The sequence below is a fragment of the Dendropsophus ebraccatus genome, chromosome 13 (genome assembly GCF_027789765.1).
Source record: "Dendropsophus ebraccatus isolate aDenEbr1 chromosome 13, aDenEbr1.pat, whole genome shotgun sequence".
Taxonomy (NCBI): domain Eukaryota; kingdom Metazoa; phylum Chordata; class Amphibia; order Anura; family Hylidae; genus Dendropsophus; species Dendropsophus ebraccatus.
The window spans coordinates 64,287,517-64,311,299 of record NC_091466.1 but is presented as its reverse complement, the minus strand read 5'-3'; the positions used below and the strand labels follow the sequence as shown (position 1 = coordinate 64,311,299).

The 23,783-nt window shown below is 48.2% G+C and overlaps 1 protein-coding gene across 4 annotated transcripts in view; it reads left to right on the top strand.

The window, feature by feature from the left end:
- DICER1 (dicer 1, ribonuclease III) overlaps positions 1-23,783 on the top strand; it is a 53,875-nt gene that overhangs the window by 17,802 nt on the left and 12,290 nt on the right. For 2 of the 4 annotated variants that reach the window (XM_069949284.1, XM_069949287.1), the window contains exons 2-17: positions 5,317-5,355; positions 6,033-6,095; positions 7,319-7,493; positions 7,628-7,790; positions 8,438-8,568; positions 11,862-11,996; positions 13,078-13,238; positions 13,948-14,116; positions 15,489-15,964; positions 19,631-19,763; positions 20,511-20,753; positions 21,564-21,718; positions 22,271-22,403; positions 22,813-22,888; positions 23,057-23,196; positions 23,381-23,560. In XM_069949284.1, the coding sequence (XP_069805385.1) occupies positions 7,362-7,493; positions 7,628-7,790; positions 8,438-8,568; positions 11,862-11,996; positions 13,078-13,238; positions 13,948-14,116; positions 15,489-15,964; positions 19,631-19,763; positions 20,511-20,753; positions 21,564-21,718; positions 22,271-22,403; positions 22,813-22,888; positions 23,057-23,196; positions 23,381-23,560 (2,427 nt within the window). In that variant the 5' untranslated portion in view covers positions 5,317-5,355; positions 6,033-6,095; positions 7,319-7,361. Of the gene's footprint in view, positions 1-5,316; positions 5,356-6,032; positions 6,096-7,318; positions 7,494-7,627; positions 7,791-8,437; positions 8,569-11,861; positions 11,997-13,077; positions 13,239-13,947; positions 14,117-15,488; positions 15,965-19,630; positions 19,764-20,510; positions 20,754-21,563; positions 21,719-22,270; positions 22,415-22,812; positions 22,889-23,056; positions 23,197-23,380; positions 23,561-23,783 lie in introns of those variants that run through there. The other 2 variants (XR_011359458.1, XM_069949286.1) reach the window with 2 other exon arrangements.

Below are 23,783 nucleotides of genomic sequence, written 5' to 3'. Positions count from 1 at the left end.
GGTACAGGGGACATATCACTATACAGGAGGTTACACTGCCAGGCTGCGGGTACTGGGTACATATCACCATACAGGGGGTTACACTGCCAGGCTGCGGGTACATATCACTATACAGGGGGTTACACTGCGAGGCTGCGGGTACATATCACCATACAGGGGGTTACACTGCCAGGCTGCGGGTACATATCACTATACAGGAGGTTACACTGCCAGGCTGCGGGGACATATCACTATACAGGGGGTTACACTGCCAGGCTGCGGGTACATATCACCATACAGGGGGTTACACTGCCAGGCTGCGGGTACATATCACCATACAGGGGGTTACACTGCCAGGCTGCGGGTACATATCACTATACAGGGGGTTACACTGCCAGGCTGCGGGTACATATCACTATACAGGGGGTTACACTGCCAGGCTGCGGGTAATGGGGACATATCACTATGCAGGGGGTTACACTGCCAGGCTGCGGGTACATATCACTATACAGGAGGTTACACTGCCAGGCTGCAGGTACAGGTGACATATCACCATACAGGGGGTTACACTGCCAGGCTGCGGGTAATGGGGACATATCACTATACAGGGGGTTACACTGCCAGGCTGCGGGTAATGGGGACATATCACTATACAGGGGGTTACACTGCCAGGCTGCGGGTACATATCACCATACAGGAGGTTACACTGCCAGGCTGCGGGTACATATCACCATACAGGAGGTTACACTGCCAGGCTGCGGGTACAGGTGACATATCACCATACAGGGGGTTACACTGCCAGGCTGCGGGTACATATCACCATACAGGAGGTTACACTGCCAGGCTGCGGGTACATATCACCATACAGGAGGTTACACTGCCAGGCTGCGGGTACAGGGGGCATAGTACCATACAGGGGGTTACACTGCCAGGCTGCGGGTACAGGGTACATATCACCATACAGGGGGTTACACTGCCAGGCTGTGGGTACAGGGTATATATCACTATACCGGGGGTTACACTGCCAGGCTGCGGGTAGAGGTGACATATCACCATACAGGAGGTTACACTGCCAGGCTGCGGGTACATATCACCATACAGGAGGTTACACTGCCAGGCTGCGGGTACATATCACCATACAGGGGGTTACACTGCCAGGCTGTGGGTACAGGTGACATATCACCATACAGGGGGTTACACTGCCAGGCTGTGGGTACAGGTGACATATCACCATACAGGGGGTTACACTGCCAGGCTGCGGGTAATGGGGACATATCACTATACAGGGGGTTACACTGCCAGGCTGCGGGTAATGGGGACATATCACTATACAGGGGGTTACACTGCCAGGCTGCGGGTACATATCACCATACAGGAGGTTACACTGCCAGGCTGCGGGTACATATCACCATACAGGAGGTTACACTGCCAGGCTGCGGGTACAGGTGACATATCACCATACAGGGGGTTACACTGCCAGGCTGCGGGTACATATCACCATACAGGAGGTTACACTGCCAGGCTGCGGGTACATATCACCATACAGGAGGTTACACTGCCAGGCTGCGGGTACATATCACCGTATAGGAGGTTACACTGCCAGGCTGCGGGTACAGGGGGCATAGTACCATACAGGGGGTTACACTGCCAGGCTGCGGGTACAGGGTACATATCACCATACAGGGGGTTACACTGCCAGGCTGTGGGTACAGGGTATATATCACTATACCGGGGGTTACACTGCCAGGCTGCGGGTAGAGGTGACATATCACCATACAGGAGGTTACACTGCCAGGCTGCGGGTATATATCACCATACAGGAGGTTACACTGCCAGGCTGCGGGTACATATCACCATACAGGGGGTTACACTGCCAGGCTGTGGGTACAGGTGACATATCACCATACAGGAGGTTACACTGCCAGGCTGCGGTTACAGGTGATATAGTACCATACAGGGGGTTACACTGCCAGGCTGCGGGTACAGGAGACATATCACCATACAGGAGGTTACACTGCCAGGCTGCGGGTACATATCCCCATACAGGGGGTTACACTGCCAGGCTGCGGGTACATATCACCATACAGGGGGTTACACTGCCAGGCTGCGGGTAATGGGGACATATCACTATACAGGAGGTTACACTGCCAGGCTGCGGGTACATGTCACCATACAGGGGGTTACACTGCCAGGCTGCGGGTACAGGGTACATATCACCATACAGGGGGTTACACTGCCAGGCTGCGGGTACAGGGGACATATCACCATACAGGAGGTTACACTGCCAAGCTGCGGGTACATATCACTATACAGGAGGTTACACTGCCAGGCTGCGGGTACATATCACTATACAGGAGGTTACACTGCCAGGCTACGGGTACAGGGGGCATAGTACCATACAGGGGGTTACACTGCCAGGCTGCGGGTACATATCACCATACAGGGGGTTACACTGCCAGGCTGCGGGTACATATCACTATACAGGAGGTTACACTGCCAGGCTGCGGGTACATATCACCATACAGGGGGTTACACTGCCAGGCTGCGGGTACATATCACCATACAGAGGGTTACACTGCCAGGCTGCGGGTACAGGGGGCATAGTACCATACAGGGGGTTACACTGCCAGGCTGCGGGTACATATCACTATACAGGAGGTTACACTGCCAGGCTGCGGGTACATATCACCATACACTGGGTTACACTGCCAGGCTGCGGGTACATATCACCATACAGAGGGTTACACTGCCAGGCTGCGGGTACATATCACCATACAGGGGGTTACACTGCCAGGCTGTGGGTACATATCACCATACAGGGGGTTACACTGCCAGGCTGCGGGTACAGGGTACATATCACCATACAGGGGGTTACACTGCCAGGCTGCGGGTACAGGTGACATATCACCATACAGGAGGTTACACTGCCAGGCTGCGGTTACAGGTGACATAGTACCATACAGGGGGTTACACTGCCAGGCTGCGGGTACAGGGAACATGTCACCATACAGGAGGTTACACTGTTAGGCTGCGGGTACAGGGGACATAGTACCATACAGGGGGTTACACTGCCAGGCTGCGGGTACAGGGGACATATCACCATACAGGGGGGTTACACTGCCAGGCTGCGGGTACATATCACTATACAGGGGGTTACACTGCCAGGCTGTGGGTACAGGGGACATAGTACCATACAGGGGGTTACACTGCCAGGCTGCGGGTACAGGGTACATATCACCATACAGGGGGTTACACTGCCAGGCTGCGGGTACATATCACTATACAGGAGGTTACACTGCCAGGCTGCGGGTACATATCACCATACAGGGGGTTACACTGCCAGGCTGCGGGTACATATCACCATACAGAGGGTTACACTGCCAGGCTGCGGGTATATATCACCATACAGGAGGTTACACTGCCAGGCTGCGGGTACAGTTGACATAGTACTATACAGGAGGTTACACTGCCAGGCTGCGGGTACAGTTGACATAGTACTATACAGGGGGTTACACTGCCAGGCTGCGGGTTCAGGTGACATAGTACTATACAGGGGGTTACACTGCCAGGCTGCGGGTACATATCACCATACAGGGGGTTACACTGCCAGGCTGTGGCTACAGGTGACATAATACTATACAGGAGGTTACACTGCCAGGCTGCGGGTACAGGTGACATAGTACCATACAGGGGGTTACACTGCCAGGCTGCAGGTACAGGTGACATATCACCATACAGGAGGTTACACTGCCAGGCTGCAGGTACAGGTGACATATCACCATACAGGAGGTTACACTGCCAGGCTGCGGCTACTGGTGACATAGTGGGGGCAGTGGGATGCCATTAGGTGGCGGTGGGGCAGTGGGATGCCTGTGGGATGCCTGTAGGTGGCGGTGGGGCAGTGGGATGCCTGTAGGTGGCGGTGGGGCAGTGGGATGCCTGTAGGTGGCGGTGGGGCAGTGGGATGCCTGTAGGTGGCGGTGGGGCAGTGGGGCGCCTGTAGGTGGCGGTGGGGCGCCTGTAGGTGGCGGTGGGGCGCCTGTAGGTGGCGGTGGGATGCCAGTAGGTGGCGGTGGTCTTACAGTAGATGGTGCTGTTCCCACTCTGGTGAGGATATTTTGTATCATCCTCCTGCTGTCAGTCTTTGTAATGTAAGATGATATAATGTCCTGACAGCAGGGTCTCTAGCCACCTGCTCTTACTTACCAATACAATTCTTCTGTCCCTGCACCATCCTGTAGGTGACAGTGTCCATAATGACGTCACATGACTGTAATGTCCAATGGCTGTAGGTGACAGTGTCCATAATGACGTCACATGACTGTACTTTCCAATGGCTGTAAATGACCGTGTGCCCGTAGTGATGTCACATGACATGGCAGTAGGCCTCCTTGACATTCAGTCCATCCAGTCTCTCTGGCTGTGGCTTGTCAGGGCATGATGGGAGTTGAAGTATGGCAACATCTCTTGAATCCTGCCCCAGTGATCTGATGACATCATCTGGCTGCCGGAAGCTGTGGTTCTGTCTCATGGACGTTGTGTCCGGCTGTGCAATGGAATTGAGTTAGCGTCACCTTCTGTGTCCAGGCCAATAAAGAGCCATTGGACATTAGTCATGTGACGTCATGGACACTGTTACCTACAGGATGGTGCGGGGACAGAAGAGTTGCATTGGTAAGTAAGAGCAGGTGACTATAGAGGATGATACAAAATATCCTCACCAGAGTGGGAACAGCACCATCTGTCAGCCCACCGCCACCTACTGGCATCCCACTGCCCCACCGCCACCTACTGGCATCCCACTGCCCCACCGCCACCTACTGGCATCCCACTGCCCCACCGCCACCAATAAATATAACCCAGTCATCCACTGACACCTAATTGACAACTTGGCCTCTGCACCCGCAAAACTACAACTCCCATCATGCGGTCTCCATCCCTTGCTGACTCCAGTATAACCTTATATTTCTGGATGGGAAGATGGCGGTTCACAGGCCGCATCCATATCAGGACTTTTACAAGCTGTTAGAGGACGTAAAGCAGACATGTGATATTCTTCTGCCTAGAGGTGCCACTTACCCCCCCCCCCCCCAAAAAAAAAAAGGGGGGGGGTGCCCTCAGACAAAGCAGTAAGTGACAGAGCCCACGGTTATCGCACGCCCGGCTGTCAATGCCGCTTGCATGGAATCCGCTCAGTGTTTGCAGCTCTCCACCCACGCTTATTGTTCTGTATCCTGGCACATACAGAGCTGAGGAGCAAAGCTACCTGCCAAAGCCTGCAGGCACTGGGAGTTCTGTCAGATCTGCAATAATGTAACATTATATATTTCCTTCCAGGTCTAAGAACCTCCAGGACGGCTCATAAACAGCTCTGAGGTAAAGAATGCCCCCCCCCCCTTCCTACAGAGCTGCACTCACTATTCTGCTGGTGGGGGTCACTGTGTACCTACATTACATTACTGATCCTGAGTTACATCCTGTGTTATACTGCAGAGCTGCACTCACTATTCTGCTGGTGGGGTCACTGTGTACATACATTACATTACTGATCCTGTACTGATCCTGAGTTACATCCTGTATTATACTCCAGAGCTGCACTCACTATTCTGCTCACTGTGTACATATATAAAATATTCCATATTATACTCCAGAGCTGCAATCACTTTTCCGCTGGCTGCTACCTCTTTAGCCCAGTGTATTAGTTTGGTATGTAATGCTCATTTTATGGGTTTATATAGCTTTACAGAACTCATGGCCATTGTCGGCATAGGCATATACGTTAGTGGCGCCCCCACCACATTTAAAGGTACTTGTCTCTATTATAAGCTGTGACTGCTGGGTGACCCTCAGATTGCTCTATGTCAGGAATGGGAAGCCTTAGGCTCTCCAGCTTTTGCAGTACTACAATTCCCAGGCTGCCTGGCCAGGAATGATGGTAGTTGTAGTTGTGTAACAGCTGCAGGGCCTCGGTCTGATACCTGTGTTGTGGAGAGGAGATGTTACACCCATCAGGTTTTTTCATGTTGTAATATTTTTCACTGTTTTCCTTGTAGGGATGATGATGTCACAGAAGGTTTCAAGAGTTATCGCGTTTGTGACGTCTCAGGCTGAAATAGGTGAGTGATCCGCTGTCCTATAGTGATCCCCGCTGGTGTACAGTAATATACTCTCTATAGTGATCCCCTCTGGTGTACAGTAATATACTCTATAGGGATCCCCTCTGGTGTATAGTAATATACCCTCTATAGTTATCCCCTCTGGTGTATAGTAATATACCCTCTATAGTTATCCCCTCTGGTGTATAGTAATATACCCTCTATAGTGATCCCCTCTGGTGTATAGTAATATACCCTCTATAGTGATCCCCTCTGGTGTATAGTAATATACCCTCTATAGTGATCCCCTCTGGTGTATAGTAATATACCCTCTATAGTTATCCCCTCTGGTGTATAGTAATATACCCTCTATAGTTATCCCCTCTGGTGTATAGTAATATACTCTCTATAGTGATCCCCTCTGGTGTACAGTAATATACTCTCTATAGTGATCCCCTCTGGTGTACAGTGATCCGCTCTCCTCTATAGTGATCCCCTCTGGTGTACAGTAATATACTCTCTATAGTGGTCCCCTCTGGTGTACAGTAATATACTCTCTATAGTGGTCCCCTCTGGTGTACAGTAATATACCCTCTATAGTGATCCCCTCTGGTGTATAGTAATATACCCTCTATAGTTATCCCCTCTAGTGTATAGTAATATACCCTCTATAGTTATCCCCTCTGGTGTATAGTAATATACCCTCTATAGTGATCCCCTCTGGTGTATAGTAATATACCCTCTATAGTGATCCCCTCTGGTGTATAGTAATATACCCTCTATAGTGATCCCCTCTGGTGTATAGTAATATACCCTCTATAGTGATCCCCTCTGGTGTATAGTAATATACTCTCTATAGTGATCCCCTCTGGTGTATAGTAATATACCCTCTATAGTGATCCCCTCTGGTGTATAGTAATATACTCTCTATAGTGATCCCCTCTGGTGTACAGTAATATACTCTCTATAGTGATCCCCTCTGGTGTACAGTAATATACTCTCTATAGTGATCCCCTCTGGTGTACAGTAATATACTTTCTATAGTGATCCCCTCTGGTGTACAGTAATATACTCTCTATAGTGATCCCCTCTGGTGTACAGTAATATACCCTCTATAGTGATCCCCTCTGGTGTATAATAATACTCTCTATAGTCATCCCATCCTGTGTGCAGGGATCCGCTCTCTTGTGTCTCGTCACTTTTTGCAGTTTCCTGTACTGATCCCTTTGCGTTTCTCTCCCTAGAAAGCTGTGCCCACCCCCTGGCTGCAATGATCTAAGTCACTGGATGATAGAGACCCTCAGCATGGCAGGCCTGCAGCTCCTGACCCCGGCCTCCTCACCCATGGGCCCTTTCTTTGGACTGCCCTGGCAGCAGGAGGCAATTCATGATAATATATACACCCCTAGGAAATATCAGGTGAGGTGCAGAGGATACGCTATGTGAGGATTGGGGGAGCAGACATGGCACGGGCGTCCTCACATCTTATTACACAGTCAGGTGCTGCTGTTCCTGAATGCGAGGGATATATCATGTGATGTGTTCCGCTGCAGGTGGAGCTGCTGGAAGCAGCATTGGACCACAATACTATAGTGTGTTTGAACTCTGGCTCAGGGAAGACGTTCATCGCTGTACTACTTACTAAAGAGCTGTCCTATCAGATCCGGGGAGACTTCCACACATCCGCCAAGAGAACAGTGTTCCTGGTCAACTCTGGTAAGTGTCAGCTGATACGGTTGGTTATTGTCTCGTGTATGGATGGACATGGGGTGTAGAGATAAGCGTCTGATCGTTCGGCATTTGAATACCAGTGGCTGATGAAGATGGATGGAGCCCTAGGGAGTCCTATAAGACATATTGATATTGAATATGGCCTACAACTGTGTCCCTGTTTTCCAGGACTCTTTAGGGCTGCGCATCCAACTAAGGGGCCTATTCCATGGAGCGATAATCGGCACGATTCGACCGTATATCGCTCCGTGGAAGAAAATACAACAAACAGCCGATGGCAACGATCATCGGCTGATCGTTAATATAGGTTTGAACCTATAATTGTACAAAATTATAAAAAACAAAAAACAAAACAAAAGACAGTGACACTTTAAACCCTATGTAAAGAATGGCGTCCTTCCTGGTTGTCATAGCTATGCCATGGCTCTGGTACGGAGACCCAGCATGTCCCTTCTGGGGGTATGTGTAGCACAGGTTTACATGTAGGCAGCTAGAATAGCCAGATCGTCTCCATTCTTTACCCAGGCATTGGCATGTGACGTCTTCTCTTACCTCATGGTATAACAGTCTGATTTTTGCTTTTTATGTTTAGTCATATAGTTCTATAATCCTGCCTTTTGTGCCGTTTTAAGATAAACAAGTTGCCCAGCAAGTGTCTGCAGTCCGCACTCACTCAGATCTTAAGGTCGGGGAATATTCCAGTCTAGAAGTCGTGGAAAGTTGGTCGAAGGAAAAATGGGACGAAGAATTTGTGGCTCATCAGGTAGGTCAGATGATCTGTAGGAAATGCTCTCGCTGAAGGAACAGGGTGATGTGGTGTCCAGGTTGTGAACGTCCAAGTGTTTGTCACCAGGATACCTGACAGAATATGATCAGTAAAATATTGCTTCTAGAATTAGAAAAACATGTCTGCTGTCTCAGGTTGTATTTGGTTAGGCAGCTCAGTGCCTTATGCTTCAATGGAGTTGAGCTGCAATACCACTTACAACCTGTGGACAGGTGGGGTGCTGTTCTTGAAGAGAAAACTGCCATGTTTTCTTAATCTCAGATAACCCCTTTAACTTAAAGGTGTTATCCAGTGCTACAAAAACATTTCCCCCTCTCTTGTCTCCAGTTCAGGTGTGGTTTGCAAATAAGCTCCATTTATTTCAATGGAACGGAGTTTGAAACCGCACGCAATCTGGAGACAAGAGAGGGGGAAAATTGGCCATGTTTTTGTAGCACTGGATAATCCCTTTAACACATCCATCACAGATCAGCTGTAGACAGTGATACCCAGAAGATGGCCATCTGACATTCAAGGGATACCAGGCTTGTATATCATGTAACTTTCTCATCAGTAAGGCTGCCTATATACCATATATACCTGTTGGTGAATGCACGCTCAGTCAGCTGGTTTTCACACCTCCCCGTATGCACGCTTGCTTAGGGTACTATTGGACCAGACGGCCCCTCCGCTCTGTTCACATACGCAAGAAGCAAGCAAGCCTTGCTTGCTCCTAAATACATCCCTTAGCAAAGCTTATGTGTGTGTTCTTAACAACTTCCCGTCAGGAATACGTATATATACGTTGCTACTGCACATACCCTATGCAGTAGAAATGTATATTTATACGTTCCTGACTTCAGGGGCTTACTGATGTGTGCAGGACTGCTGCGGTGAGAGCGGTCCCGCACACATCAGTGTGTCTGGGGCCTTAGGTAATGAGAGGCAGCTGCGATCCTGCAGCTGCATCTCAATAACCCCTTAAACGCCACAATCTTTAGCGAGCGCTGCGTTTAAGGTACTTTGTGACAGAACAAGCGTGACACAGTGATCGCCTGTACTGATGGACAGCGGTAAGCCTCTTAACCTCCGTCCTGTTGGTTTGGCAATCTGTGCATGGAGTCTGCTCTAAGGCAGGCTCTTTGCATAGATCGCCGATAACACTGATCTATGCTATGGCATAGCATACATCAGTACATGCAATCTAATAATTGCATGTTTTTACTGTGAAGAAAAGTGTAATAAAAAGTTTTTTTTTTTTTTAAAGTACCCCCCCTTGCCCATTAAAAAAATAAAAATATTCAAAAAAATAAACATATTGCATATCGTGGTGCGTGAACTGTCCGTTCTATTAAAATATAACATTATTGTTCCCGCACGGTAAACAGCATAAACGAAAAAAAAAAAAACACACAAGGATTGCTGATTTTATTAAATAACATATCAGAAATTTTTTTATAAAAAGCGATCAAAATTTTTGTTACACCAATATGATATTAAGAAAAACTAGATATCATGGCGCAAAAAATGACACCCCAGCCAGCCCTGTAGGTGAAAAAGTAAAAGCGCTATGGCTTTTAGACCGCGGGGAGGAACATTGTATTAATTTGACCTGGACATCCAGGCATCAAAGGGCTGTCTTGAAGGGGTTAATAAGGAGAGAATGAAGGTTTTGTAGGCATTCTCTGTTCCTTCTGCCTCTCTACTTTTCTATTGTTTCCTCCCTTTCTGACACCTTGGCCCCTTCTTCCTTCTCCATCTTTCCCTGTCCCTTCCTCCTCTGACTGTCGGGGCTTTTCTTGCCTTTTTCTCCCCTAAAGGCGACCTTTTACTAAAGTTAGAAGCTGTATAGAAGGTATTAGGAGGAAACTCCCAACTCTCCACTGAGAGAGATGATGTTGGGTGTGATGGATCTTCAGTACCCACCACCATTGTCCTTTGATAGATAAGTAGACTACATTGCTGTCTGGCTGTGACTTCAGAAACTAAGCCAAATCAAGCAAATATCTCCCTATGTAATAGAGACCGCCATCAGCACTCGCTCATTGCAGTCTTTAATCACTTCAAAATCAATTAAGTCGAACTGTGCCTAAAGACAAGTTCCCTTTAATTTTTTTTGCAGAAATCAATAGTACAGGCGATTTTAAGAAACTTTGTAATTGGCTTTATTAGCTGAAAAATGCATTTTTATGCTCAATGGAGGGGGTGGGGGGTGGAGGGAGATTAGGCACCAAAACAGGACAACAAAGTAGTTTAAAGCTACATCACCAGGCTATCTCCTCTGAAGTAAGCACTGACCTCTCTGACCTCTGAATAGAGGCTTTCACCCAGGTACCGCTGTGTAATCCTTTGTTCTCTGCTGGCGACTAATCTCACTCTTACCCTCTTCATAGAACAGACAGGGCCCGACTGATGTAAAAGAGTGGAGATTTCCTGATAATGAGGAGTGGATGAGAGAGAGGAGGGGGGGGGGACCTGGGAAAAGTCTTTGAATGCAGGTAATGGCGTATTTGCCTAATAAACCCAACTCCAAAGTTTCTTAAAATCGCCTGTGACAGGAAGGATGCTGTGTGCTTGTGGGGGATGTCAAACTGGTGCACCCCCCAACTGTTGACAAACTACAATTCCCATCATGCCTGGAGAGGGAATAAGCTTTAGCTTTGGCTGTCCAGGTATGATGGAAATTGCAGTTTTGCAACAGCTGGAAGCGGCCAGTTTGACATCCTTGCCCTAGGTAGAGCGCCTGAAGACTGACACCACATACAGCCCTCTTCTCCATGATCAGGGTCTCTTGGTGGTTTAGCGCTCAGTCTCCATCCATACAGATCTAGTGCCACAGGCCGACATTTCCTTTTATCAACAGTCATAACAGCAATAGGATTGTTTCCTTGTGTTAAACATCTGTCCTATGCGGCCCCTGTAGTAGTATGTGTTCGGGGGGCGGTGTTCTCTTGTATTGCAGGGTTAGTGTAACACATTTACCCAAGAAGCATCCGCAAAGGTGGGGGGGATATCTGATTGTTACAAGGCATCTAATAAAAGGGGCAGTAATTTAAGTCAGTGGCTTTGAGTTTTCGCCAGGCCACTTGTCAAACTTCATTCTCCAGAAACGTTTAGCATGAGAGCAATTTGGTGCGTGTCAGCCGCAGGACCTGATGGGAATTGTCAGATAGTTTACAGAGGAATCATTGGAAACATGTGAGCGTTTATTCCCCCCCAAATGCAAACCAGACGCGCACAGGTTCCTGACAGGATCGCTGAGGATTGACGTTCTTCATGTTTTCTTTCAGATTCTGGTGATGACTTGTCACATCTTCCTCAGTGTCCTGAAGAGGAAGAGCCTCTCCTTATGCAAGATCAACCTCCTGGTGTTCGATGAGTGCCACCTCGCCATCCAGGATCATCCCTATCGGGAGATTATGAAGGTATGAGGGAAAACTTGTCACGTTATAAAGCGTCTTTCTTCCAATAACATCTGTCTGTGGGCTGCCTCTGGTCCTGCAGCCATGTTTTTCCAATTCTATACAACCCCTTAAACATATGTCCCCCTTCCTGTGGATTGTTTAGAGACCTCTAGAGTGCTCTTCTGCTCCGATGGTCTTTGACTTTTATATGCCCCAGTAGGGTGTACCGAGTGGTAGGGTACATATGTGTCCAGACCACAAAGCCATGTATGCATTTGTTTTATTGTCTCATGTTTTAAAGGGGTACTCTGGAGACTAAAAATTTGTTCTTGACAAATTGCTTTAAAGGGGTATTTTGGATATATATATTTTATTAAATCAACATTGGGTCATAAGACAGATCTGTAAATTACTTCTATTTGAGAATCTCCAGTCGTCCAGTACTTATCAGCTGCTGTACGTCCTGCATAAAGTGGTGTATTCTTTCCAGTCTGACACACTGCTCTCTGCTGCCACCTCTGTCCAAGTCGGGAACTGTCCAGAGCAGGAGAGGTTTTCCATGGAGGTTTTCTACCGCTGTGGACAGTTCCTGACATGGACAGAGGTGGCAGCAGAGAGCACTGTGTCAGACTGGAAAGAATAAATCACTACCTGCTGGACATACAACAGCTGATAAGTAATTGAAGACTGGAGGTTTTATAATAGAAATAAATGACAAATCTATATAATTTTCTGACAGTTGATTTTGAGGGGAACAAATGCTGAAGTACCCCTTTAAACCATGCTGTGGTCACGTGACTGCAGAGATGAAAGGGTTACACTGCTGGGATCAGAACACCTGCGCAGGGTATATTCTCCAGCACTGTAGAACGACCATCTATAAAAGGCATATTGGTGGTAATTGAAGAGTAAAAAAACCCACTCATATTATACAGGATCCAGTACACGTAGTGTAATACTTTTCTAACTTTCCTCGGGTTTTGGGGTGTAAGGACCCCATTGTGCGGGCGTAGGTGGCGTCTGTCATGATCTTATCCCATATGAATTTTTCCAGCAATAAGCTCATTCATAACCTGCCCCTCCTCCCCCCTGTCCCGCTCAGATCTGTGAAGGTTGCCAGACATGTCCACGAATTTTAGGACTGACCGCCTCCATACTGAACGGGAAATGCGACCCCCGCGACCTTAAAGAGAAGATCCAGAAACTGGAGGAAATTCTGAAGAGTAATGCTGAAACGGCAACTGATCTGGTGGTTTTAGACAGGTAAACGCAACGCAGAACTCATGACCTCATCTCCGGCTGGTGTATAGGATTTATGTATGGGCGGCCCTCACGGTTTTAATGGGTTAACCCCTGTCTAGCCGTGATAAGTTACATTGAGTGAGAATTTACAGGATTTTACAGTCTCCTGGTCATTGCTTAAGTATAATGACTCATAAAGCATCAGCTTTCCTTGCAGTGTTCCAATAGTACACAGGTGGCAAACTCGCGGCCCTCCAGCTGTTGCAAAACTACAATGCCCATCATGCCTGGACAGCCAAAGCAAAGCTTTGGCTGTCCAGCCATGATGGGAATTGTAGTTTTGCAAGAGCTGGAGGGCCGCAAGTTTGGCACCTTTTGCTTTAGTAGGACCAAACAAATCTTAACAGCAAGGGCCCTATTACACAGAGCGATAATCGGCCGAATGTAAAGTATTAACTGTTTTCGCCGTGCAGCCCTTGCTAAGCGATTATCGGGCCATGTAATAGGTCCAGTAAACGAACACTTTACAATATTGATCGGGCCCTTATCAGCCTGTGTAATAGGACCCTGAGGCAAAGCTGAGTGACAACCTGTACAATACTCACCCGGCTGTACCTGAATGGCAGACCTGCCAAGTGATGCGGCTATATACATCTCACAGTGAAAGCATAGAAAGGCAGATCAGACCTGTGTAAAAAGATGTTGTCAAGTCTTATTTGTTTTGGTGCAGGTACGCCTCCCAGCCCTGTGAGATCGTACTGGACTGTGGTCCCTATCACGACAAAAGCGGACTCTATCAGAGGCTCCTGCATGAACTGGACGACTCGCTGCACTTCCTGGATGACTGCAACATTCCCATTGTATCTAAAGAGAGAGATTCAACCTCCATCTCTAAACAGGTACAGCTTGTCTAAGGCTGGTAGGAACCAAAAATTTAAGGGTGTGGTCTTACAGGAAAACAAACAAACAAGCTTTCTATCTCGTTTTGAGAAATATAGCGACCTCCTCCCAGAAACCGTGCCCCACCTGTCCTCAGTTTGGATGTGGGTTCTGCAGCTCAGCCGAGTTGTAATACCAGACACAACCTGACAGGGGTGGTGCTGTTTTTGGAAGAAAGCAGCTGTGTTTTTTATAATCCCGCATAACCGCTTTAATTTCAGTGGGCAATGTGTAAAAGAAAAAAAACATGTATTCCCAGAGTGATTTTGCCATACCCTTAAAGGGGTACTCTGGGTTAGGGCTATTTTTTGTGTTTGGCCGGAGAGGGGGTAGATATAGATGCTGATTGGCTTAGCTGCCTTGAGACGTCACGCCTCAAGCCGCAGCTTAGACCAGACAGCGGGATGGGTGAACAGGGCGGTGCGATTCAGGACCCAGCGCCGGACCTGGGGAGGGTAAGTAAACCGCGACCTCTATATCCACCCTCTCCCCGGCCATACTCGAAAAATATCCCTAGCCCAGAGTACCCCTTTAAGCATGCACATGCAGCCATGTATCTGAGGTGTACATTAAGTCTCCGTACAATTGTGACAGGACCACAGCACTGACTCCATATACCATGATCAAAGAGGGTCTGGCCTTCTAAGTGGTTCTATGACAACATTTTATAATATTTTTTTTTTTTTCTTTAAAGTCATAGGTTTTTAAATTACTTCTAATATTTAATCTCCAGTCTTACAGTACTTATCAGCTGCTGTATGTCATGCAGGAAGTGGTGTGTTGTTTCCAGTCTGACACATTGCTCTCTGCTGCCACCTCTGTCCATGTCAGGAACTGTCCAGAGCAGTAGCAAATCCCCATAGAAAACTTCTCCTGCTCTGGACAGTTTCTGACGGACAGAGACGACAGTAGAGAGCACTGTGCCAGACTAGAAAGAATACACCACTTCCTGCAAGACATACAGCAGCTGATTAGTACTGGGAAGACTGGTGATTTTTTAAATAGAATTTTCAAATCTGTGTAACTTTGATGTGATTTTTTTGTTTTTTTTCCATTGGAGTACTCTTTTAAATAGGTGTTTGCATCAGTATAACATTCTGTCTTTATTGTGACCAGTGTGACGCTGGCAATAATGGGGATGAGGGAGGGGGGGGCTTGTGAGCAGGTAGTGATAAGCTTAAGATTGTCACCAGGTCTCCATTGTATTGCTCTTAGTTAGATAAGAAGCAGTGGGAGTTCATGGTGGTCCCAGCGTACACACAGCCCCTAGTGCAGATCCGCCATGTATCAATGATAATACTTACCTTCAGAAATTGGTTTGTCTTCCTACAGATCCTCTCTGACTGCCGGGCGGTCCTGCTCGTCCTCGGTCCGTGGTGTGCTGACAAAGTTGCCGGGATGATGGTGAGGGAACTGCAGAAATACATTAAGCACGAGCAAGAAGAGCTGCACCGGAAATTTCTGCTGTTTACAGACACCATCCTAAGAAAGATCCACGCTCTGTGCGAGGAGCATTTCTCCCCTGCCTCCCTCGACTTGAAATTCGTCACCCCCAAAGTCATAAAGCTTCTGGAGATCCTGCGCAAGTACAAGCCCTACGAGCGACAGCAATTTGAGAGCGTAGAGTGGTACAACAACCGCAACCAGGATAACTATGTGTCGTGGAGTGACTCTGAGGATGATGAAGATGAGGACGAGGAGATAGAGGAGAAAGAGAAGACAGAGACCAGCTTCCCATCGCCTTTCACCAACATCCTGTGCGGGATCATCTTTGTGGAGCGGAGATACACAGCAGTCGTCTTAAATAGGTAAAATTTTATCTCATTGCGTGCAATTACCTTATGGGTAATGACATTGCATGCATATATTATTGCATAGTTGTGATTGCATCTTAACCCCTTAAAGGGTATTCCACTCAAACATAACCTTTCATATGTTTCCGCCCATGGTGAGACTTACAATTCCTTCCATACTTATTATCTTTTCAGTCTCCTTTCCCCAGTTCTCAGCTGCTGCTTTCTAAAAACTGCATGTAGCTTTTTTTCTCTGTCTCCCCCTCCTCCCTTCCGAGAGGGCTGATATAAACAAGTCCCTATCTGCAACTTTGATTAATCTCCCGGCATTACAAAGTTGTACAAAGTCAGTTAATCAGCAACCTGACCTCGTATTAACCCTCCCAGCATTACAAAGAAGCTACAAAGCTGCAGATAAAGCCTGCCAGGGACTTGTTTACATCAGCTGGCTGGGAAGGGAGGAGGGGAAGACGGAGAGAAAAGCCAACACACAGATTTTTTTTTGTTTCATCAGCAGAAAGCATCAGTTCAAAACTGGGGGAAGGAAACTGAATAGATAAGTATGGAAGGAATTGTTAGTCTTGCCATGGGCAGCAACATATGAAAAGTTGTGTTTCAGTAGAATACTCCTTTAAGGGTGCGTTCACACCTACAGGATCTGCAGCTGATTTTCTGCAGCAGATTTCAGTTAAATAACTGAACACAGCATCAAATCTGATGCTGTGTTCAGTTATTTAACTGAAATCTGCTGCAGAAAATCAGCTGCAGATCCTGTAGGTGTGAACGCACCATAACAAAGGATAACTGGCATAGACGTCATGTCGCAGTTAAGATGGTAGAGAGTATCCGGATGCTCCCGGTGCTGCCATCAACAGCCGGTGACTGCATCCAATTGCTGCTGCAAACAGATCGCACCAGCTGTTTAACCATTTAAATACTGCAATCCTATCATTGGCAGTCCAGTGGTGGGATCAAATAGCCCCATAGAGCAGAAAGTAAAAGCGTAACAAGGATGGTAGTAGAGCAATTTTAAACGCATTTAATTTTTTTTAAGTTTTAATTTTTTAAAAGCAGTCAAATAAAATATAAGTTTTTTTATAAATTGCTATAAATCGTTGTAATCGTACTGTCTTGAGGAACATAGATAACATAAAAAGAAAAATGGCCATTTTCTTCCAGAAACCGCACTTCTGTCCTCAGTTTGAGTGTGAGCGGAGCTGAATTGTAATACTGCACACAATCTAAGGACAGGGGTGTCGCTTTTTGTGGAAGAAAGTGGCCTTGTTTACCTAACACTAGATAACCGCTTTAAAGCTGGTGTCACGCTGCAGTTTTTGAGCCAAGGCCTGAAGTTGATCCAGCTCGTCATCCTTCCTTTTTTAGTTCCCATTGCTTTTGGTTCTACTCATGGCTTTGGCTCAAAAACTGCAGTGTGACTCCTAAAGGCAGAAGTGATTGATAGAATAACTTTTGTTGGGGCTGTAGCTGGAAGCCTTGGCTCTTTACATTGTGCAATGTCTGTGTCCAGGTTACTGCAACTCAATTTCCATTTAAGTGAATAGGAGCTGATGGTATAACCATTACAGATCATACAGAGCCGAGGCTTCCAACTAAGAAGTCACTATTGGTGGCCTATCCAGAGAACAGGTCGTCTTTCACTTGTATCTGAATGTTAGTGTTGTAGTCAGCCTTGATATATCTCTTTGGGGTCCTGGTCTTTAGCAGCTTTTTCCAATGTAGTTGTATTGGTGTAACAGAGGAGGGAACCTTACAATGTAAGATTGGGGGTGGGGGATCCGGCAGCCCCATCAGTCATTTGAGTGAGAGCTGCGACCTAGGGCTCAGCTCTGTACGTGTAATAGCTGCTCGACTTGGTTGCAGCACCTTCCATTCACTTTAATGGGAGAAGCTGCAATACCAGGTGCAGCTGTTATCAGATGTATGGTGCATTGAGGAGGCTGAGCGTCCTTACTCCTGCCGGGGAGATGACTTGTTGGCTACTTCCATGTAAGGTGGCTGGCAGCCCCTATTATACATCACAGACACAGATGGACATATGGCCACCATAGGGCTGGGCGATATGGGCAAAAAATAAAATCTCGATTTTTAAAAAAATTTGGACGATTCTCGATTTAAATCTCGATTTTTTTTTTTTTTTCTTTTTTTGCTAAATAAACAGAACATTTTCTCCCTGCAGCATCAGATACTATTTTAATGATATTTCAGACAACAACTATATTGCTTTCCAGTGTAACAGAGCCCCCATATAGTATAGGAAATCATGTTTGTGCCTTCATCTACGTAGGGTGTAGTAATGGAGGTCTAGTGGATAAGGGGTGTAGTAGTGGAGGTATAGATGAGGGGTGACTGGGGAGACTGAGGGGGAATGGGGTGACACTGGGGGACACTGAAGGCGACTGGGGGGGGGACACTGAAGGCGACTGGGGAGGGACACTGAAGGGGACTGGGGTGACACTGAAGGGGACTGGGGGGACACTGAGGGGACTGGGGGGGACACTGAGGGGATGGGGGGGACACTGAGGGGACGGGGGGGACACTGAGGGGACGGGGGGGACACTGAGGGGACGGGGGGGACACTGAGGGGACGGGGGGGACACTGAGGGGACGGGGGGGACACTGAGGGGACGGGGGGGGACACTGAGGGGACGGGGGGGGGGACACTGAGGGGATGGGGGGATGGAGGGGACACTGAAGGGGACTGGGGGGACACTGAGGGGATTGGGGAACTGGGGGGACACTGAGGGGATTGGGGGGGACACTGACGGGACTGGGGGGGGACACTGAGGGGATTTGGGGACTGGGGGGGACACTGAGAGCATTTGGGGACTGGGGGACACTGAGGTGATTGGGGGGACACTGAGGGGACTGGGGGGGGACACTGAGGGGTGACTGGTGCAGCTGGGGGTGATTGGAGCAGGAGGGCACATACATCTCCTTCTCCTCCTCCTCCTCTCACCTCCGCACACATGCTCTCCTCCCGGCCAGACATGGAGGTCCCGGGTCTGTGGAGGAGGAGGCCGCAGGGCTTACAGTAGGTGGTGATCGCGGCGCTGCGGGTCACGGAGCTATACAGCGGGAACGGGGATCTGCACTGAGGCCCCCCCCCCCATCCCGCTGTATAGCTCCAGGACCTGCAGCGCTGCGATCACCACCTACTGTAAGCCCTGCGGCCTCCTCCTCCACAGACCCGGGACCTCCATGTCTGGCCGAGAGGAGAGCAGGACGCTCAGTGGAGGGGGCGGGGGCAGATCAGCGGCGGCGCTGTCAGTGGCTGGAGGCCGCCGGCACCGCCCCTCTAAAGCCTGGCCACCCAGCATCTTCTCCCCACTCACCCACACCGCCCCTCTACGGCTCTCCCGCCGGCCCGCACCGCCCCGCCCCTCTCCAGCCTGGCCACCCAGCATCTTCTCCCCGCTCACCCACACCGCCCCTCTACGGCTCTCCCGCCGGCCCGCACCACAACCCACCTTCCTCTCAGCTCCTCTCCGGCACAGCAGCCCGAAATGATTTTTTGTGAAAATCGAATTTACGATTTTCACAAAAAATCAAATCGATTTCAACGTTCTGGACGATTAATTCGAATTAATTCGATTAATCGCCCAGCCCTAGGCCACCATAATAATTCTATTGATTTACATATAACCGCTGGTTCTGTTCTAGGTTGATCAAGGAGGCTGGGAAGCAGGACCCAGAGCTGGCGTACATAAGCAGCAACTTCATAACTGGACACGGCATTGGAAAGAACCAGCCCCGAAACAAGCAGATGGAAGTGGAGTTTAGAAAACAGGAGGAGGTAACGCTGGCAGCGCCCGCCCCTCCCCCACTGAGATCCTTTATGTTCATGGCACAACCTCTGTCCTCAATCTGCTTTGTGTCTCTTCCCCTCCGTGGCCTGGCCTCCCTCCAGCCCAGACTATAATTACGTACCATTATAGCCGGAGCGATCACTTGTTAGGCCATTACAGGTCGAGTCTGCTTTTCTTGGAGCTTATTGACCCTGACAGCTAAATAACGCCATTTACTGCTTGTATGTAAGTGTATGGGACAGGCCGCGCATTGGGCTTCCCTAAATCCCGAGCTGCCACAGCGTGATGTGCTGGGTGGGGCGGCAAGACCCTGATGTCATCTGGAGGGGCGCACAAGAAACAACTGGAAATACTTATCTGCGTCTCCTCCTATCATTGTGACATTAGAGATCATCATAAATCTAAAATCACGAATATTGGGGTGTGCCCCGCATTCTGCGCTAGTTAGGGGGGAGACACCTAATATGCATGGTACGTGTCATCCCATGCTATGTGCAAGAAATGTCAGACCGTTTTCCACATCTCTGCTTGCTGTCATTCATTTCCTTTCTTAGTTGCTGCATAGTAACTCCCTCTGCCATGTACTTATGTGAGCCAGACTTCATCAGCATGGGTTTTGAGTCTAGACTGTTCCCATTCACTGACAGCAAGCAGAAAAGAATTGCCGCTGTAGTCTAGTCGAAGTTTGTTCATTATACAATGGTTTACCTATTGGGACCTCTTCCCTTTTTTAGGTTCTTCGAAAGTTCAGAGCTCATGAGACCAACCTGCTCATCGCCACCAGCATTGTGGAGGAGGGGGTGGACATCCCCAAATGCAACTTGGTTGTCCGCTTCGATCTGCCGACAGAATACAGGTCATACGTTCAGTCCAAAGGTCGGGCCCGGGCCCCCATCTCCAACTACATCATGTTGGCGGACACTGACAGAATCAAGGGGTTCGAGGAGGATCTGAAAACCTACAAAGCCATCGAGAAGGTACAATCTGATATTAATACATATACCTACTAATATAGCTAATACTAATAGACAAATACATGTATTTATTAGAGATGAGCTAATCTCGAGCATGCTCTGGTCTGTCCGAACCAGAGCGTGCAGCATTTGATTGCTGGCGTCTGAAAAAGTTGGATGCTGCTTGGAAAACGTGGATGCAGCCATAGGTTGTATCTCTGTGTTCGGACCATATGGTATTTGAACAACATTTTTTTCCCGTACACTGTGAACCCCTGCCTGGCTGGCAAACTGAGCAGGAGGCAAAGTGGGGAGGAAGCACCACTTCTTCTGTTGGGGGAGATGTCACTTATCTCTTCAAGCTGTGTCTTCATCTGTACTGCAGCCTCTATTGACGGGCAGTTCCCTAGCTGAGGAGCAGAGGATTTCTTTTTGGGAAAGCTTGCTTAGAGCATTATGACAGGATTCCCCCTGCTCCTGCACAGTGGAGTGGTGCACGGCCATAGTAGGTAAGTGGTGATGCTATTGCATCACTACTTAACTCTTTACACTCTGTGGGCTGTGCAGTATGCACCTTGACCGATGGAGTGTAAAAACCAGTTAAACAGATTCCCATTATTCCCTATGGGAACACACAGCTCAGTTCTCAAACTGCTCTGTTCTAGAACAGCCTTCCGGTATTGTTTTCAAGAACAGAGGAATGAGTGTACCTACTAATATAACAGGAATAAAAATACTTGGACATCACATTTAAATCTAACACGCATACATGCAGTACCAGTACACATGTCCGCACTCATGGAGAAGCTTCACTCACTTCTACTTATATTTCAGATCCTGAGGAATAAATGCTCCAAATCGCTGGATTGTGGTGACACGGAGTCTGACCCCATTGTGGATGACGATGGACTTTTTCCCCCATATGTGCTCAGGCAGGATGACGGCAGCCCCAGGGTCACCCTAAACAACGCCATTGGCCACATCAATCGGTAAGTCCGATGTTATTAGTCATCGTGTTTGTGTTTCTTACACTCTTCATCATTTCTGATTGCTGTCAATGAATGTAAATTATATCCAAAGGCTAAAACACTGTGGACCATCTCTCAGCTGAGGGTTAGCTACAGCGGCACCCAGTTGAATCAGATTCGGATTGGGACATAACTGTTTCAGCTTAGCAGGCTGCTTAAAGGGTTTATCCAGCTCTACAAAAACATGGCCACTTTCTTCCAGAGACAGCACCACTCTTGTCTCCAGCTTGGGCGGAGTGTTGCTGCTTGGTTCCATTGAAGTGAATGGAGCTTAATTGCAAACCGCATCTGAACTGGAGACAAGAGTCATGTTGTCTCTGAAAGAAAGTGGCCATGTTTTTGTAGCACTGGATAACCCCCATAACAGTATGCAGTGGTCAATGGCAAGGATCTAGAAAAGTGGTCATATGGCCAATACATTGCACTCACATACAGCAGTCACTGGACAGTGATTCGGATCCATACACTGAATCCTGAAGGGATCATGTAGATGCTTTCCTCTTCTGTACACAGGTATTGTGCTCGGCTGCCCAGCGACCCCTTCACCCACCTCGCTCCAAAATGCAAAACCCGGGAGGTGTCCAGCGCTCTGTACCAGGCAACTCTTTACCTGCCAATCAACTCCCCACTCAGAGCCCCCATTGTTGTAAGTACTTGGTAAGAATTTAGCATCACTGACAAGGCTCCCGCTAGTGACAGTCATGATAGACCATGATCTTTTATGTTGAATGTGAAGCCTGACCCATTATCTTCTCTGAAGCTGACCATACACTGAACAAAGCATCCCCCATCTCTGTATATGTACACTTAACTAAGGGTTCATGCTTTGTAAGCGGGGGCAAAGATAAATCATCATCCTTCTGCAGCTTATCTCTCAGAGAACAAAATGGATTGGGCAACATGATTGTCGGAGGGGTTAGGACCCCGCCCCCCCCTCCCCCCAGTACATATTAGATTATCATCTCATCCCACTGTAATGGACGTGTTCAGCTTACACCCATACTGTGTATGACCAGATTTAGTTGTAAACATCCTCACTGTGCATGTTTTCCCAGGGCCCATCCATGAACTGCGCCAGGCTCGCCGAACGAGCGGTAGCTCTTATATGCTGCAAGATGCTGCACCAGATCGGTAAGTCTCCCAGTCAGTATACGTTATACTGCTTTATTATCACACATAAGTGTACCAGATCGCCGCCCCTGTTGCTGTATGTAAAGCACGAAGAATCGACCTTTATTCCCATCATGCGGTTTCTTAGATCTCCTCTTTCATAGTGTAATTCCTACCTATCCCATTCAGGTGAGCTGGACGACCATTTAATGCCAGTCGGCAAGGAGACGGTGAAATACGAGGAGGAGCTGGATCTACACGATGAGGAAGAAACCAGTGTCCCCGGCCGACCAGGCTCCACCAAAAGGAGGCAATGCTACCCTAAGGCTGTACGTCCTTCTCATCCTTCTATGCTATTTAAAAGGGCTCAGATATTATAGTGGACCTTGTCTCGCAGATCCTGGGGACAGCAGTAACAGAGGGTGCTATGTACTATATAGGGCACCCACCTATGATGGATACTTGTAAGTAAAAGTAGATATGGTTGGCTAATAATAAACCACACTCTTACAGATCCCTGAGTGTCTAAGGAACAGTTATCCGAAGCCAGGACAGCCGTGTTACCTGTATGTCATAGGAATGGTGTTGACGACCCCTCTACCCGATGAACTGAACTTCAGGAGGCGGAAGCTGTATCCCCCTGAAGACACAACTAGATGCTTCGGCATCCTGACTGCCAAACCCATACCTCAGGTAACCTTACCTCCTGTCTTCCCCTGGGATCGGATCTTTCGGTAATCCAAAAGCAGAGATCTTCCTGTGAAGGAGTTATCCAGGACAAGATAAATATGGCTGCTCTCTTTCAGAGATTGTGCCATGTCTTTCTAATCCTTGAGAATGGTCTCCCTCTGCTGGGACACCTGGCAGTAAAGGGGTTCTCCAGGATTAGAAAAAACACTTTCTTGCAAAAACAGCA